The sequence below is a fragment of the Benincasa hispida genome, chromosome 4 (genome assembly GCF_009727055.1).
Source record: "Benincasa hispida cultivar B227 chromosome 4, ASM972705v1, whole genome shotgun sequence".
Taxonomy (NCBI): Eukaryota; Viridiplantae; Streptophyta; class Magnoliopsida; order Cucurbitales; family Cucurbitaceae; genus Benincasa; species Benincasa hispida.
In genome coordinates this window covers 29,495,677-29,513,281 of record NC_052352.1, presented here as the reverse complement: position 1 = coordinate 29,513,281, position 17,605 = coordinate 29,495,677, and the positions used below count along the sequence as shown (strand labels likewise).

The following is a 17,605-nucleotide window of genomic DNA, read 5'->3' as shown; positions in this document are numbered from 1 at the left end:
AGTCTCATAGTTTGTAAACACCTCTGTAAACACATTGTTATTGATAAAATAAGTGTTATTTTATTTGCATTTACTCATATCCAATAAACTAAGATCCGTGGTTATTTTATGTAACTTAAACATGTATGTGAGACATACAAGTGAATCATGCCTGAAGTAATAACCTAAATGGTTTGTAGTATAAGGATAAAAGAGGGATACCTTATCCTGGTGACACTACGGATACGGTCCGCTTTGTAGATAGTTACAAGTGTTGTAATGTGCTACAACTGGTCTGATCCTGACCATTCATGTGGAGACATGTGAGCAGGGGTGTTCTATACAAAGAGTTTATATAAGACCGAACCACGAGATGATTCGTCTCTTTATATAATGTCATTGATAATTGCGACTTACATCTCACTAAAACGACCATAGGTGACATGACCTTAATCTTGAGTTTTTTGGGAACTTCTGCCTATGAAGGCGGTTCTTTGATTAGTATGGGTGAGAGTGGCCAGATTGCCAACTCAACAAGTCTACCTTTTTTGGGATTTTTCTGATTGGGGAGCTGGGAACTCAGTTACACAAGACAAAATTCACTCATTCCCTGAAACAGGGGTAAATAGATAGATTGCTCCCTTAAGGGCTAATTTCGGGTCTTGAACATAGTGACCACACCCTTTCTTTGGAAAAGAGGACTCAGTCATAATAGGACTATGACTTATTGTTCATTAGAGTAATTAGTGGTACTTAAGGAGTTAGATGTAACTACAAGGGCAAAACGGTAAACTGGCCCAGCTGTACTTATGAGCGATTTGTGAAGGGTTATCGCACTGTTGATTGGTTATATGAACCCAGAAATATATCTGTAGTGAGAAAAGTGCAGTTGTCGGTCTTTAGTAGAGTGCCTGGCAGTTAGGATGGTGGATCTCGTGACTAAGACTAAAGAGTTTAGTCAGTTATTCACGTACCGTTGGAGCTTCAAGTTACAGGTCCATATGGTCCTCTTGGTAGTTTAATGGGTTCAAGTTGAGAATCAAATTTTGGGTTAGTTTGAAATGTTCAAATTAACAAGAGGAAATTCAATTATATGTGATATAATTGGTGTGATGTATGAGATACATTAATTGGAGAAATTAATATAAATATGATTTATATTAAGTACCATAAAATAGAAAAAGAACTATGGTTTATATGTTTCATATGATGAAATATTAAAACTATAGGTTATAAATATAAAATGATAAGTTGGTTATCATATTTATTATAATATATTAATTATATGATAATTAATTATTTTTCTCTAATAACCGATCGAGTGGGAGGTTATTGGAAGTTTTATGGTAACCGTAAGATAAAAGGAAAATTGTTTTCCAAATTTAGTAGTTGTTCCATTCAGAAATTACTCATGAAAAAAAGCTATCAAGTAAAAATTGTTTTTACTAAGCGATAGTCGTTGAGAGACTAAACGATCACTTAGAGTTGACTATACGATAGTTACTCAGTTGATCATTGTTACAGGATCGAATAGCAAAGTATATGCGATAGGTTTTCATTTACTAAACGATCGAGTACATCGTCTATGTGATAGGCTATGTTCATATCTCCCGCTTACTCGATCGTTTACTCGATCGTATACCTCTACTCTTCCTCAATCCAAGATCATACAGATCCCACAACTCCTAGATTCTCACATCGAGAATACCAAGGTAATACTTATGGTGGTTTTCTTACTCTGTTCGTGAATCGAGTTGGACTTGATTGGGTTTAAGGAGCATCAAGTTGTTCGTGCTGTTGGTAATAGTTTGTTCGTTGCATTCGCGTGCTGTTTTTGGATGCATTGGATTGATCGAGGTATACTTGAAGAATGGTTCTTAAAAGGTATGAATACTCTATTCCTTGAATCTCTTATAGTATGTTGTAATTTCTATTTATGCATGACTTGTTAGTTTCTGTTTAAGATTGTAATTGCTTGTGTTCAATTTGAATGAAATTTGGTACGTCCACTTTCGCTGCTCATGGAGATCTGTGTTTGTGATTTCCTTCAAAACGTGGGTTTCCGTTTGACATAATAGAAACTAGTACCAAAAGAGGTGTGACAACCCCTTCCATATATAACTATGAAACTTAAAATGCTGAAAATCAACAACACTTTTACACGTTCATGCTGAGAACTTGAAAACTGTCGTGAGCTTAAGAAAGTCTTATCCACTAAAAATATATATCTGAGCCTACCATCTTCTTACATGGGTTGGAGAAACTGGTCATACTATATAATGTGTCATTTGAAGATAAATAACAGAACAAATCTGGTCAACTGAAAACTGCTTCTATTTTAGAAGCGCCGACTATGATGTCTTTTTTAAGGTTGACATGTCTGAGAATAACTCTGTCTAATTAAGTCTCATATTCATGAGAAACTCATCTTGAGGCTCTATACTGTCATGGACTATAAAACTTGCTTGAGCCAATCCTCATGTTATTCTTTAGCCTTAAAACAATCACATATCATTACTTAGACCCTGCTGTGAACGATTCTAGAATTCCCTCCGAAAATGAGGTCTTGAAGTCCCTGGATGCTAAAGCATCTGCCAATTGATAACACATTTCCATAACCTCATAATAATCGGAATTGATTTTTGAAGTTAGTTTTTATGATAAAATCTTCTTGATTTATGTCCTAGCTTAAATTACTCATACTTCCTAGAGCTAGTTAACTCATTGCCCATGCAAGAGAAAACATACTATCTTGTAATGCTCCAAACCCACCTATAGCAACTTGTTATCAACTCAACTTTATTATCAAGTCTATCCCTCATGCCAATGGTGATCTTGGAAGATCCAACTTACTTACTTTTGTGCATATACCACTTTTGTCTATCTTAAGTTGGATTATTTTCCCTTTTTCAATCAAATTGATGGTTTTGCTAGTTCATGTTTCCAACTTGCATCAAAATCCCTTAAATCTTACTAATGTCCTCAATGATTTATCTCTTGACTAATGAAGCCTCAACATATCATGTCAATAATTCTTGAACATCTACTGTTACTAGTAACTCCATTTTAGCTTATCCCTTATCAATCGTTTATTTCGGTAACAGATTATTGTTCCAAAGTTCCACATGATAATGAGATATTCTTCTCTTACACCAAAACAAATTCCTTGTAACCCCTCATATCATGCCTCCAAACAATACTTAACTAGGAGTTTTGGACACATTAAATTCCTTTCTCTTTCCAAAAGAGTAACCTTTCTTGGATACTTTTCTCTCCTTCACACTTATCTTTGATAAAACCACTAAATTCAAGACACCTTTTTTTTTTTTCCACTTTCCAAGTGGAACATAATTTCTTTACTAAAGTATATCTTTTTAACTCCTTCGTTAGTCTTATCTCTCTCACTAAGAATTTTCATCTTGTAGAATTCTCCTTTCAATTTTCATGCTTTTAAACTCCAAAAGACTTTTGTTTGTTCAAATTTGCACAACTTGGATCTTCTCTTTACAATAAGGTTGGCTATGGATTTAATCTAGATACTCTAAAATAATCCTTCAACCCAAACAAATAACACTTTGCTTTATCCATTTTAAATTCAAGCTCATGTCCAACTATTTTGGCTCCCTTTAATTACATCAACTTAGCTAGATATTCTAAAAGAATTCTTCATATCGTTACACATACTTTACCTAGTCCATCAATTTTCTAGTATTACCAAAGTGATTATGACTTATTAATCATTTCCAAAATTCCTCTCGAAATGTTTGATTTTAATATCTCAGAATCTTTAATAAATCTATAATCTCTTTTTCTTCTCCTTCTTATCCATAAAACAACTTTTAACCTTATACTTGAGTACGTGGCCTACGAAAGAATTCATTTATACTACCACCAATTGTACTACCTAACACAAAACATAACACTAGTCCTTAATGAATTCTTATCTAGACAATTTTATTCCTTAGCTTAAATATATACATACCTTTATTCCTAAACTATCATAACTCTACATAGTTTCATCAACCTTTAAGATCTCTAAACCGAGGTATATATTTGTTCATTTCTAATAGAATTTTTATGAGATAAACTAGTGCCAAGTGACCCCATATTTTTTTTTTTCCTTTTGTAGCATCGTACCTGAACAATTAGCATATAATAACTTTTATCGAGTCACTGACCTAGCATTAGAACATGACTGGTGCATTAAGCTAAACAAATATTTTAATGCACAACTATCATAAAACTTTTAATTGATAAGACATACCTGACAATGACAAGGAATCCGTTCATGGGCCTTAGGGACAATCTGGACTTACATAGTATGTCAGTCTACAAAACCCAAAATATGGTCTCTGATACCAACTGTTACGACTTGACGTTCTAGGACTTAAACTAGGTTGTTACTATATGCATGCATAAATCTCAAAATGACTCTCACAAATTTTAACTAAATCAAACGAATTTTATTAAATAATTAGCTTTTGTAAAATCTAAATAATTGAAAATCTTTGATCAGGATCCTCTTGAAATATAAGTTCAAAATAAATTTTATGAAGTTTAATAAATAAAAATTTCAACAATGGAACTTTAAGTTCAAACATAAAGACTGGAATTTGAAACACTAAAACATGAAAACATTAGTAGAAGTATTTCTCTAGTCCCAATGGCATGGTCACGGATTCTATTTGTCATTCACTGGTACGTCCTTGCACTTACTTGAAAAAAATAACATAAAAAAAAATATGAGTATAAAATACTCAGTAAGTAACCCCACTACCGAGGTCAAGCTAAGCATCTATGTCTTCTAGATGCCACTCTAGTGGGACGTGCATAAACCTCTACTTTCCATGGGATGGCTAACTAGTGGTTAATTGAACTCACTCTTCCGTATATTAGGTGTACCCACAAACCTCTTGTGAATCTCGAAGGAAACACAAACCTCTGGTGAAGTTCCGAAGAAGATCACTACCTCTGATGAATCCTAAAGGGAACACGAACCTCTAGTGAATCCCGAAGGAAACACAAATCTCTGGTGAATCCCGAAGGAAACACAAAATCTCTGGTGAAATCCCGAAGGAAACACAAACCTCTGGTGAAATCTCAAAGGAGATCACCACCTCTGGTGAATCCTGAAGGAAACACAAACCTCTAGTGGGTATCTAACTATAGGTAGGGATAACTATCACTATCATAAATAACATGCATCACAAACTAAGTCCCACAGTCATGCAAATGCATATCATCATGCGTAATATTCATCTAGCAAATCATAATAACAAATTAAATTAGTTCATGCTGGCACTCATAACATGCTTCAAAACATAACCAAGGTCAGCTTATTTATCCGTATGCATCTCGATGCAAGCAGTCTTAGAATCCTCAAAATTAATCTTAAATTTATTGGCTGGCTCATAGGCGATTCCAGTATTAAGATTACTTACCTAAAATTGAACTTCCAAAATTTAATCCAAGAAACCAACCTCCAACGAAAACTTGAATTAATGTCTCAAACGCTTTGTTTACTCCAAATTTATTCCAAACTTCGCTCAAAGATTCAAATCAATTATGCGCTCCAAAGCTTCGGGACTTGTTGAATAGTACACTAGTGACTTTAAAAAACTTGAGTCGATGCTCCTAATCAAATAAAAATCTGGCGAGCGGCAGTGATGGACGGACGCACAACGACGAACGACTAAATAAAATACGAAAGTAACATGGATTTTTCTCTCTAATTGACCTCCCTTTGGAATAAAGTGAATGGTTTGGAATGAAGTGGATGGTTGTACTCCTAATCCTAAATTATTTAGGATTTCATAACTTGAAGCAGTAGATAGATTAAGTTTCCTTTTTGAATAAGACATTTTCTCTAATTAAAAAATCCAAATTTTAATTAATTAGAAAATTCACCATCTAATTAATTTAAATTAAATCCAAATTTCTCTCATTAACCCAATTTAAATTAATTATCTTTTCTAATTTGGATTCAAACTTCAAAATTAAAGAGGATAAAATTTAGAACCACAATCACAATGTCTCATTTCCTCCTTAAATTTCAAATTCCTTTTAATTTTCAAAATCCTATTTTTTTTTAGTTTTCAAATCTTTATTCAAAATAATCCAAAAATTTCAAATCTCCTATCAAAGTAATCTCAACCTAATTAACTTCTCCAATTCTTAATTTTGGTTCCAAACTAAATTTAAAAGGAACATACAATCCAATAATTGAGATAAATTACATCCTTCCAAATATTTCATCAATTTAAAAACACACTTTCCCCAAAATAAATTAATCATATTTTTCCTTAAATTGAATTAAAATTTCAATTCTTTACAAAAAAAAAAATCTTTTAAATTAATTATCTTGCCTCCCAAATTAAATTTTTAGCCCCAATTTATCCTAATAATGTTTAAATATTTCAAAATAATTTAATGTAAATTACTTGAAAATTTTGGGAGATTACCGATTGTCACCTGTTACAGAGTTGAAACTCCTAATCATTTTCTTTTAACCCTAATTTTGAGTAATTGATCCTCGTGCAAGCATCAACCATCAAGCTACGTTATCATTCATTATTGAGAATTTCATCTTATATCAATATTTTAACATTGTACATAAGACAAAACAAACAAGTATCAATTATGTGCACCTTGATCTTTTATAGACAAGAGAATGAAAAATAATAAGTAAAATAATAATCAAATATTGACAAGGGAGATTTTCAAAAGTAGGAAAATAAAAAAAACAACACAAAATAATAAAATTTTACTATTTGATAGAGACGGATAGAAATCTATCAGTATCCATGGATATTTTTTTTTTACTATTTCTATAAATAGTTTGACACTTTTTCTCTTTGTAAAAATTTCCCTATTTACAACTAATATTTACAAATGAACTTTATAAATTTAAAATAAATATTACAAATTCCAACAAAAAAATTGAGTAGGTTCAATTTGATTATGCGCAACTGGTTCAGCATTTAATTGATAGTTTCACTAGTAAACATAGCACAACAGTGAAAACTCTGGATTTTATATAATAGCAATTTTATGATTAATAAATAATCTAGGTCCCATTTGATTATCATCTCTTTTTTTTTTTTCTTTTTTTTTAAGATAAGCATATTTCATCTCAATTTTTTACCATATTTTGTATCTTAAGTAGAAGAATGGTATTCTTACTCAAATTCAAAAAACAAAAATATGCTTTCTAAAAAAAAATAGTTTTCAAATTTTGACTTCGTTTTTGAAAACTTAGGTAAAGAGTAGATAAAAAATACAAGATAATTAGAAGTGAAAGAGGTGTTTATAGACTTATTTTTCAAAAACTAAAAACTGAAAATTAAATGGTTACCAAACTCCTAATAAACCACACATACAAACATAACTCAGATTTTCTTAAAAGTTGAAAGTTAAAACCCTCACAATAAACAGAAAGAAAAAGTAACATCCTTGCAACTAAATGAATCGAAATGGTTCAATCCTATCCTTCAGTAGTTGGTTCAGTATAGTCTCAATAATAATCCACAGGACAAGATCGATCAATTCAATTAGTTTAGCCAAAAACCAAATTCAAACCCATATATGGTGTAAGCATGCATGACATATTTCATTTGAAAGAAAAATATTTCCTAGAAAAACTGTCCTCTTTAAAAAACGACTGCTATGCTAGAACAGAAAGAACACAAATTCCCAATAGTACATTATGGACAATTGGGAACTACAATCAATCAGCACAGTAAGTTTATTATGCTAGAATTTGTGTTCGTCGAATTATCATGAAACAAAACCAAATTTACTTGAGATATAAAATCAATTACGAGAAAGATGATTTGACAGAAAATTACAAAGTAGGGTTGCAATATATAACCCTGAATGTCTGTTGAAACTAAGATGAATTGATCATGTCCAAAAGAATTTTGATTCAACATGTGAAATTTTACCTTTGGATTGCACCACATATTTTCAAGATGAGAGTATTATTTCAGATTTCTTCAAGCGCAAGGCAACGAGGCAGATCTAGAGAAAGGACTTTAGAGATGGAGGACTGCCATTGATTTGGTCAAGCAGGAAGAAGCATCCATTTCGTGAGTTACACGAGTTCTTGAAATGTGATTCCAGTCTGACACTGCATTGGAGATGTCGCACACTGTCAAAAAGTCCAGTACCTGGCCGAAGATTTTGAACATTTCAATTCCAAATATAAGGTTTCTATCAGCAACAAATGCAGCATTCCAGTCCATTGGAGCATCAGGATGCACTGACACCTCCGTCCAGGCAAGGTACGTGAGATCTAACTCCCACAGTTTCCTCACAGCCTTGTTTCTCTGCCCTATTTGTCCATCCCCTTCACACCATGAGACGGAAAGCATGAACAGCCGACCATTAGAGGATACGAGTTTGGGGTAGTACTCATGAACACGAGGTGGGAATGGAGATGTTTGTATTCCAATCCAAAAGCCTCTTTCGATGTCATAACCTGCAAGTCTGTCTGTTTCAGAATAAACATAGAAGATCCCATTGCAGACAACCCCAGAACATATAATACCGAAATCCACAGGGAGCCTCTGAATTTCTGTCCATTTATTTGATGAGGAATCATAAATCTCTCCTGAATTTATCGGCTCATCCCAAGATCCTAGACCCCCTATAGCAATAATCACAAACCTACGATGTCCTTTTCCACGGGACTGATCACTCTTTTGTCGAATAAACTTATATGACTTCCTATTAGACAACATTGAAACATCATTGTCTTCCACAGGATTTCTGACTTGACGTCTTAGCGAGAGCCTGTGAGGATCCTCATAAACATCCAATGAACCACCAGCACGTGATCTCAAATAACGTCTCTCTTGCCGATTATGATGGCTCTGAACTACTGAAAACTCTGAGTTGACCTCAGAAGTTCCTAATATAGGCATTGATCTGGCATACTTCATTGACGCAACTTTGCGCCAAGATTTAGTTAAAGGACTAAACACTAAGACCCCTTTATGTGTTCTGAAGGAGCTCTTATCTACTTTCCCAAAGTTGGTCAAGCTAGAACATCCACCAACGATATATATATCATCCTGGATACTGGCTATAGAGAACATAAATCTTCCCTTGAGAATATCAGCATCTATTCTATGCCATTGCTTTAGAGATACATCCAGTGCATGTATCTCGCCAGAGCAATAGCCCTCTTTAACTGCACCAAATAAAAATATCCATGGAGTCTGATATAGACATTCCCGTCTCATTTGTAAAAACCGACGAGTGCTAGTCAAATATCTCCACTTTTTGCATACAAGGCGAGCATTCATAAGACTCGTAATGGGAAGCCTCATCAAGCACATTTCCAGAATGTCATCAGGAAGAAAAATATGAACGTCATTGTTCCTTGTAGAGTCCCGAGGTTCAGAATGCTTTGGGCTTTGTTTCTTACGAAATCTTTCCTTTACACCATATGAGAAGCAATCCACACCATTTTCTTCAGTACCAAATAATGTTTTGTATCCCTTACCTTCCTCACTGGCACTGGATCTTCTTCTACTACCTGGATCACCAATTTCCTCACCAGTGTCAGCACCAACTTTACAACCTCCACCTCTACCATATAATGTAAGACATCTCAAAGATATTCCCCTTGAAATATCCTCTTCCTCAGCAACACCTTTGTTATTTTTCCTCCTCAATTTCTGGCTCATGCTTCTCATGAGCCGTTTTGACATGCTCAAAACCTCAAAATCTTGATGAAGGTATTCCAAGTCAGCTTGTGTATCGAATAACATTCCTTGTCCAAATCTTTGCAGTAAAAGTCACTCTTCCCATGACCATATGAACCATAGTTCAAAACTCATCCTTCAGCACACTTCATTTTTCTATCTAAGATGTGAACTCTAAGGACTGACCAGTCAGTCTCACAAGAAAAACCACATAGCCGCGCACCAACAGTACAATACTATTTGTTTACGCACTTGAAGCACCTGTACAATAAACCACACTTGCTAAATAAGAGAAGAAAGGCGAAAAAATTGATTACCAACTCCCTAACTTTCAAACAGTCATGTATTGCTGGTTTAAGAACTTGCACCCGCATTCACAGACATCATCCAAAAACAGAATCACGAAGTCCCTTGTTACGATTATTCACTCAACCTCACAACACAGAGTTTGGATAATTAATGCGATGAAATTCAAAACAGCAGCAACTACGATCTACAAAGACATAAAAATCAACACAACAAAATCTGGACATAATTACCAACAACTAGTCAATCATTTCAAAGATTCTAATCCCGAAGAAAAAAAAAGGCACACTCCAGATCCACAACATTCAGTGACTACAACACATTAAATCCATCTGAAAAAAAAAAAAAAAAAAGAGAATCAAGATTCAAAGCCCTGGAAAACAACAACAACGCCAACACAATAGTAGCAAAACGAGAATTTCATAAAGAATAACAAAGTTTTACACCACAGGCAAGATTAAAAAGAAAAAAAAAAAAAGAAAGAAAGAAACAAAAAAAGAAAAGGGGAAACTTACATTAGGAGAAGAGGAATCCAGGAAGCGAAGGAAAGAGAAAGTGAGAAATGCAAAGAAATGAAGGTGTAACAATGGAGGAATTTTGGGTTTGGTGAGAGCTCTGTAAAAATTTAGTAAAGGCGAGGAAGAAGGAAAGCATTTGATCTTCCTAAAGAAAGCCTAAAGAAGACGAGGCCCTCCATCATCATCATCACCACCTTCATCTCTCCTAAATTCTATTGTTCTTCTCGGTTATGATCCTCTACGGCCACTTTACTCTGCTACTGGATTTCTATCCGTTGGATTCGATCTGATCGTTAACCTGCTTCGTGGGACCCCACTGGGAAATAAATTCAAAGAAGAAAGAAAAAAACAAAAGCGTTTTACTTTCTTTTTTTTCTTTTTTTCTTTTTCTTTCTTTTTTTCTTTTTCTTTAAATTCTATTTCCGTTTATTTTGATTCTGCAAAGCTTTTATTTTTTTTAATTCTTCCGTTTTTGAGAAAAAAACGTCTATCCATCTATTTTTAAAACATCTATTTTATTCGATAGATTGAAAAAAGAAACGACAACAAAATAAATGCTTATTATTGTTTCATAGTCTTTTATAGTACATTTTCTTAAATATTTAGGTTCAATTCGGTAAGTTTGATTCATCAATTTGACCGTCTCCATCATTTAGTCACCGTTTTCTTGCTGAAATTTTGATTTTTGATGGTTTAAAGTTAAATGGAAAATTTTCAAAAATAGAAAAATAAGATAAATTATTTATACAGAATCACGGATAAAAACAGATAGAAATCTTTCATTAATAGATGCTGATAAAAGTCTATCAAGTGTCTATCAGTATTTTGTTATTTTTTTTTTGTAAATAGTTATGGTTTGACATTTTTACTATCTAAGAAAATTTTCCTAAAACTAAGTCTATTAAGTCTATTTTCATTTTTTTTTTTAAATAAAAGAGTTGAATTTTTAGCTAAATTTTAAAAAAATTTGAAAAATATTGATAGAAAGCCGATAACAAAACAAAAAATCTAGAAGTGAAAATGATATGTTTATAGACTTAATTTTCAAAACTTAAAAATATCATATGGTTAGGTTAGGAGCATGATTAAGATCGACCAATGGTAAGTTTTCGTTTCTATCTACATGGCATCAAACTAGCTATGATGGTAAGGCTAACATCCACCCTTATGAAAATGAAATTAACTAAAAAAACTAGTGTGGATTTTAGAAATGGGGAAACAACATTTTGAAGCTAAAACCAAAATGTTGTGGGTGATATTCAAAGTAAATGCAAAAATGATGGAATCATGAAGAAAATTGTTTGCCAAAATAAATAAATATTTAAAAATGCTATGTAGTTTATAAAATGAATACATACTTAATAACATGTCTTCTAAAAATGGAAAGAATATGTACTAGGTCTCTTATATTCTGTTGAAGAAAGTCCCGATTTATCGAGATTATCTAGTTATCAAAGGGTTTTTTTTTAATGTTTTTTCTCATTGTTTAGTCTTTATTTACTATATATATATATATATACAAAATTTTACAAATATAAAAAATATCAAACTATTTACAAAAATAGTGAAAGTACACGGATAGATATTCTATCAGTAATAGACTTTCTATCATTGATAGATACTTGACTTCTATCAACTTTTATCAACCTCTATTGAAGAAGATTAAAATTTTGCTGTTTTGTGTAAATATTTTTCCTATTTTTTTATTTTGGAAAATTCTTCCCCATCACACACACACACATATAGTAGTAGTGAGTTAACCAAAATTCAAAAAAGAAACAAGTTCCTTTGAGAGGAAAAGTTCAAAATTTTACTAAATTCTAAGAATACACTTCCTAATATCTCGATTACTTTTTCTTTTTCAAATTCGCTTAATTGTTATTTTGAATTTCTAGTAACTGATTAAAAAAATCTACCAAGTGTAGCTTATTGTAAACAAATCTTAATTTTGACTAATAGAAAATTATATATATTTTGAATTTTGGCTAAAACATAAAAGGATTAAATAGAAACATTTTAGAGACTAATTTAAAACTCAACACTAAATTATATATATTTAGTCTAAAAAACAACCGCTTTTGGTTTTTATGATAACTCCACCATCTAATACTTATTATCTAATACTTCTTTGAGTTAACCTTATGTAGCTTGCATAGACATACATTCAAAGACAAATTTAAAATTGAAATGAAATAAACTACAAATTTATTAGATTTAAATGGGGTTTTTTGAGGAATAAAAAAACATAATAACTAAGTACAGAGGGGAAAAAAGCGAGCAGCAAAATTGAATTTTGTTATATGAATAAAAAACACATAAAATCATATAATTACTAAATTTTACAGGAAAATATCTGTGTCCAATGAATTCAGGTTAACAAACTTACTTACTTTAGTACCTAAGTTTGGAGAGTAATTATCTCGCAAGATAGAACAAATTACTTCTCCTATGAAAATAGCACAACATCTACAAGATCAACGAATTATAATTTGTGGGGTCTAACGAAACTTCAAAAAAAATTTGAAATAGAGAGAATTGTTAGGGAAGAAAAATGCTTCATTGAAAAGTGAAAAAAATCAGGTAGATACCATATTTTGTATGACTTATTTTTTATTTTAGTTTAATTTATTCATCCACTTTTATCATTTTCTATTATTTCCAAGACTTCATAAAATAGAAAGAAAACAAAAGAAAATAAAGTTTGAAGTTGGTTTTTAAAAGAAACGAAGTTTTTAATTAACCTGTTAAAAATAGATCGATTATATTTAGTTTCTTGTTGCTAGTCTTTAGGGTTGCTATTTTTTGTGCTAGTCTTATGCTATTTGTTTTGGGTGATTAGTTTATTATTTATGGTGTACTTTATATCACTTCTTCTCTTTTACTAGTTCTCTCCATTTTTTCTAGCAGTGATATCAGAGCCCAGTTGTGACATTTTTTTTTCTTAGCTATTAAGCCAATTCTCATTCCTTTATCTTCTACATTAGCTAGCAAGCATAGATAATGGCCTCAGACAACTACGTGCAACTAACAATTCCCTGCTTTGACAGTCATTATGATCATTGGAGCATGTTGATGGGAAATTTCTTACGATCCAAAGAGTACTGGACCATTGTTGAAGCAGAAGTGAACAAACTAGCTGCTGGAGTTGTCTTGTCAGAAGCTGACCAAAAGAAGCTAGAGGAACGAACATTGGAGGATCTCAAGGTAAAGAATTATTTATTCCAAGCCATTGATCGTGCCATCTTGGAGAGCATTTTGCAAAAAGATACATGCAAGCAAATTTGGGACTCCATGAAGAAAAAGTATCAAGACACAACGAGGGTGAAAAGACAGTAGCTCCAAGCTCTTCACAAAGAGTTCGAGATTCTTAAAATGAAGCAAGGTGAGTCCATGGATAGGTATTTCTCACGCCTTGGCTATAGCAAACAAGATGTGTATCCATGGAGAGAAGATTGAAGATGTAGCTGTGATTGAGAAGATTCTTCGGTCGATGGATTCTAAATTTTCATATGTGGTTTGTTCAATTGAGTAATCAAAAGATATTGATACATTATCAATTAATGAATTACAAAGTTCTTTACTTGTGCATGAACAGAGAATGACGTCAAATACAGGTCCAACCGAAGAACAAGCTCTGAAAACTTTAACTCATGGTGAAAACTTTGCAGGGAAAGGATCAAATAGAAGACTGGTCGAGGTCGTGGAAGGTGGCAAGGAAGAGGACGAGGTGGTGGACATGATCCATACAAGCAAACATCCAACAACAACTCGAGACTTGATAAATCTAACATTCAATGTTATCGTTGCCATAAGTTTGGTCATTACAAGTCTGAATGCACAACAAACTTCAACCATGAAAAAGGAGAGCAATCCAATTTTATAGAGGAAAAGGAGCAAGAAACTCTATTGATGACGTGCCACCACAATGAGGAGCTTGGAACTAACATATGGTATATAGACACTGGTTGCAACAATCATATGTGTAGTAACAAGTCTCTCTTTTCTCATTTGGATGAAAGTTATCATTCTACTATGACATTTTGTGATAATTCTAAAGTAAATGTTGTGGGTAAAGGAAATATTCAAATTAAGACCAAAAAAGACAATATTGAAACCATATCAAATGTATTTTATATTCCTGATTTGAGAAGCAATTTACTGAGTGTTGGACAGCTACAAGAGAAGGGTTATGTCACAACTATCAAAGAAGGTGCCTGTGAGATATATGATCCAAGAAGAGGATTGATAGCTTGTGTTGAAATAGCCTCGATCAAGTTGTTCCCACTCAAACTAGAAGGTTTGGAGCTATGTTTCAAGACTAATGTAGATCAAGACCCCACATGACTTTGGCATTTGCGATATGCCCACTTGAATTTTAAAGGTTTGCAAGTTCTTTCTAAAAAACAAATGGTGGTTGGCCTTCCCCAAAATTTTCCTCCTACAAAAGTATGTGAAGATTGTGTTGTTGGCAAACAACATCGTGAGAGCTTTCCAAAAGGCAAAGCATGGAGAGCACGTAAATCCCCTAGAGTTGATTCTCTGACATATGTGGCCCATTAAACCCAATATCAAATGGGAAGAAAAAATATTTCATTTCTTTCATTGACGATTTTTCCAGAAAAACTTGGGTTTATTTCTTGCAGGAAAAGTCTGAAACATTCTCAATTTTCAAGAGCTTTAAAGTGGTAGTTGAAAATGAAATTGGGAGAAAAATCAAAACTCTTCGAACGGATCGTGGATGAGAATACATGTCACAAGAATTTGTAAATTTTTGTGCTCAGCATGGAATTCGGCACTAGTTGACAGCAACCTACACACCTCAAAAAAATGGTGTTGCCGAAAGAAAAAATCGTACTATCCTCAACATGGTTCAAAGTATGATTACAAATGGGAGAGTTCCAAAGAAATTCTGGCCAGAAGTAGTAAATTGGGGTGTTCATGTTTTGAATCGAAGTCTGACTTTTTCGGTGAAAAACATGACCCCTCAAAAAGCTTAGGATGGGCGTAAACCATCAGTTGATCACTTTAAAGTATTCGGCTGTATTGCATATGCACACATTCCTGACGAGAAGAGAAGGAAGCTAGATGACAAAGGTAAAAAATGTGTCTTTCTTGGCATTAGTGAACAATCAAAGGCTTACAAACTGTTCAATCCAATCACAGGTAAAATTGTAATTAGCCGAAATATTATATTTGATGAACTAAACACTTGGAATTGGACAAAAGATACTCTAGAGCAATAAATAGTACCTGTGAATTTTGAAGACAGTGATGAATCTTTGACACCTCAACTTGAAAATCTAGTACAACAATCAGTTGAGCTTGAGGCTACTGAGTCTCAAACAGGATGTGCAAGTTCTTCAAGATCACAATGAGTTAGAAGGAGACCAACGTGGATGGAAGATTATGAGGTTAGTGGTGATCTTTCTGATGAGGAATTTGTCCATTATGCTTTATTATCAGAATGTGATCCATTAATTTTTGAAGAAGATGTCAAAGATATAAAATGGAAGCAGGCCATGGATGAAGAGATTAAGTCGATTGAGAAAAACAACACTTGGGAGCTATTAGAACTTCTTAGAGGGAAAAAATCCATTAGTGTTAAATGGGTTTACAAGACGAAGCTGAATAAAGATGGCCAAGTAGACAAATATAAGGCTCGTCTTGTTGCAAAGAGGTATAAGCAACAAATTGGCATTGACTACAATGAAGTTTTCGCTCCGGTTGCAAGACATGATACGATTCAAATGTGTTAGCATTGGCAACACAAAGCAATTGGAAAATTCTTCAAATGGACGTGATATCAGCCTTTTTGCATGGCAACTTGAATGAAGAAGTTTACATAGATCAACCCACTGGATATGTTCAACAGAGTAATGCAAGAAAGGTATATTGCTTGAAGAAGGCTTTGTATAGATTGAAGCAAGCTCCTAGGGCTTGGTACAGTCGAATTGAGGTTAACTTTATTAAAGTTGGATTTGAAAAATGTCCATATGAACATACTCTCTTTATTAAATTCCAACATCCAAACAAGATTTTGATAGTATGTTTGTATGTAGATGATTTGATTTACACATGAAATGACTCGATTATGTTTAAAGAATTCAAGCAGTCCATGATGGCAGAGTTTGAAACGACAGATCTAGGGCTGATGCATTATTTTCTCAGCATTGAGGTAATACAATCAGTAGCGAGAATTTTCATCAATCAGAAGAAATATGCACCGGAGATCTTGGACAGATTTCAAATGGAGAATTGCAACTTAGCCACAACTCCAGTTGAACCCAATTTGAAGCTCACAAAGGACCATGAAGGAAATAAGGTCAACAGTACTCTCTATAAGCAAATGGTTGGAAGCTTGATGTACTTAATAGCTACAAGGCCTGATATTATGTATGTTGTAAGTTTAATTAGCAAGTTTATGGAATCTCCAATTGAGCTTCATCTCCTTGCTGCCAAAAGAATCTTATGTTACTTAAAAGGGACTCCTGGTCTTGGCATACTTTATCAAAAAAGAGAAAAACTAAACATTGTTGGTTTTAGCAATAGTGATTATGCAAGAGATTTAAATGATGGAAAGAGTACTTCAGGGTATGTTTTCATGCTTGGTTCAAAAGCTATCTCATGGTTTTCCAAGAAACAACCAATTTTCACATTATCTACCAATGAAGCTGAACTTGTAGTAGCAACATCATGTGCATGTCAAGCCATTTGGTTGAGGAACATTCTTGAGAATTGCATTATAGGCAAGAAGAAGCATCTATCATTCATTGTGATAACACATCAATAATCAAGTTCTCAAGGAATCCTGTCTTGCATGGACGAAGCAAACACATCGATGTAAGATACCATTACTTGAGGGATCTTACAAATGATGGAATTATCAATCTAAGGTTGAAGATCAAAGGGCAGATATTTTAACCAAGCCTCTCAAATTAGCAATATTTGTGAAGCTTCTAAGCTTACTTGGCTACTTTAAATTAAATACTAAATTGCATAGTTTTAGTTTAAGGAAGGGTGTTAAAAATAGAATTGATTATACTTAGTTTCTTGTTGCTAGTCTTTAGGGTTGCTATTCTTTGTGCTAGTCTT

At 33.3% G+C, this 17,605-nt stretch overlaps 2 protein-coding genes across 3 annotated transcripts; one reads left to right on the top strand and one right to left on the bottom strand.

The window, feature by feature from the left end:
- Positions 1-7,700: 7,700 nt before the first annotated feature.
- Positions 7,701-10,712, bottom strand: LOC120075879 (F-box/kelch-repeat protein At5g42350-like). 2 transcript variants are annotated; one of them, XM_039029613.1, is made up of 3 exons: positions 10,511-10,712; positions 10,229-10,327; positions 7,701-9,950 (listed from the first exon to the last, which is right to left on the bottom strand). In XM_039029613.1, the coding sequence occupies exon 3, from the start codon at positions 9,753-9,755 to the stop codon at positions 8,013-8,015; it is 1,743 nt and encodes a 580-aa protein (XP_038885541.1). In that variant the 5' UTR covers positions 9,756-9,950; positions 10,229-10,327; positions 10,511-10,712; the 3' UTR covers positions 7,701-8,012. The 2 variants fall into 2 exon arrangements, with proteins under 2 accessions (XP_038885541.1, XP_038885540.1); XM_039029612.1 differs by lacking the exon at positions 10,229-10,327.
- Positions 10,713-16,631: 5,919 nt separating this feature from the next.
- LOC120076156 (secreted RxLR effector protein 161-like) lies at positions 16,632-17,303 on the top strand. The gene has a single exon (XM_039029926.1). It carries the CDS (start codon positions 16,632-16,634, stop codon positions 17,301-17,303), a length of 672 nt encoding a protein of 223 aa, XP_038885854.1.
- Positions 17,304-17,605: the final 302 nt, after the last annotated feature.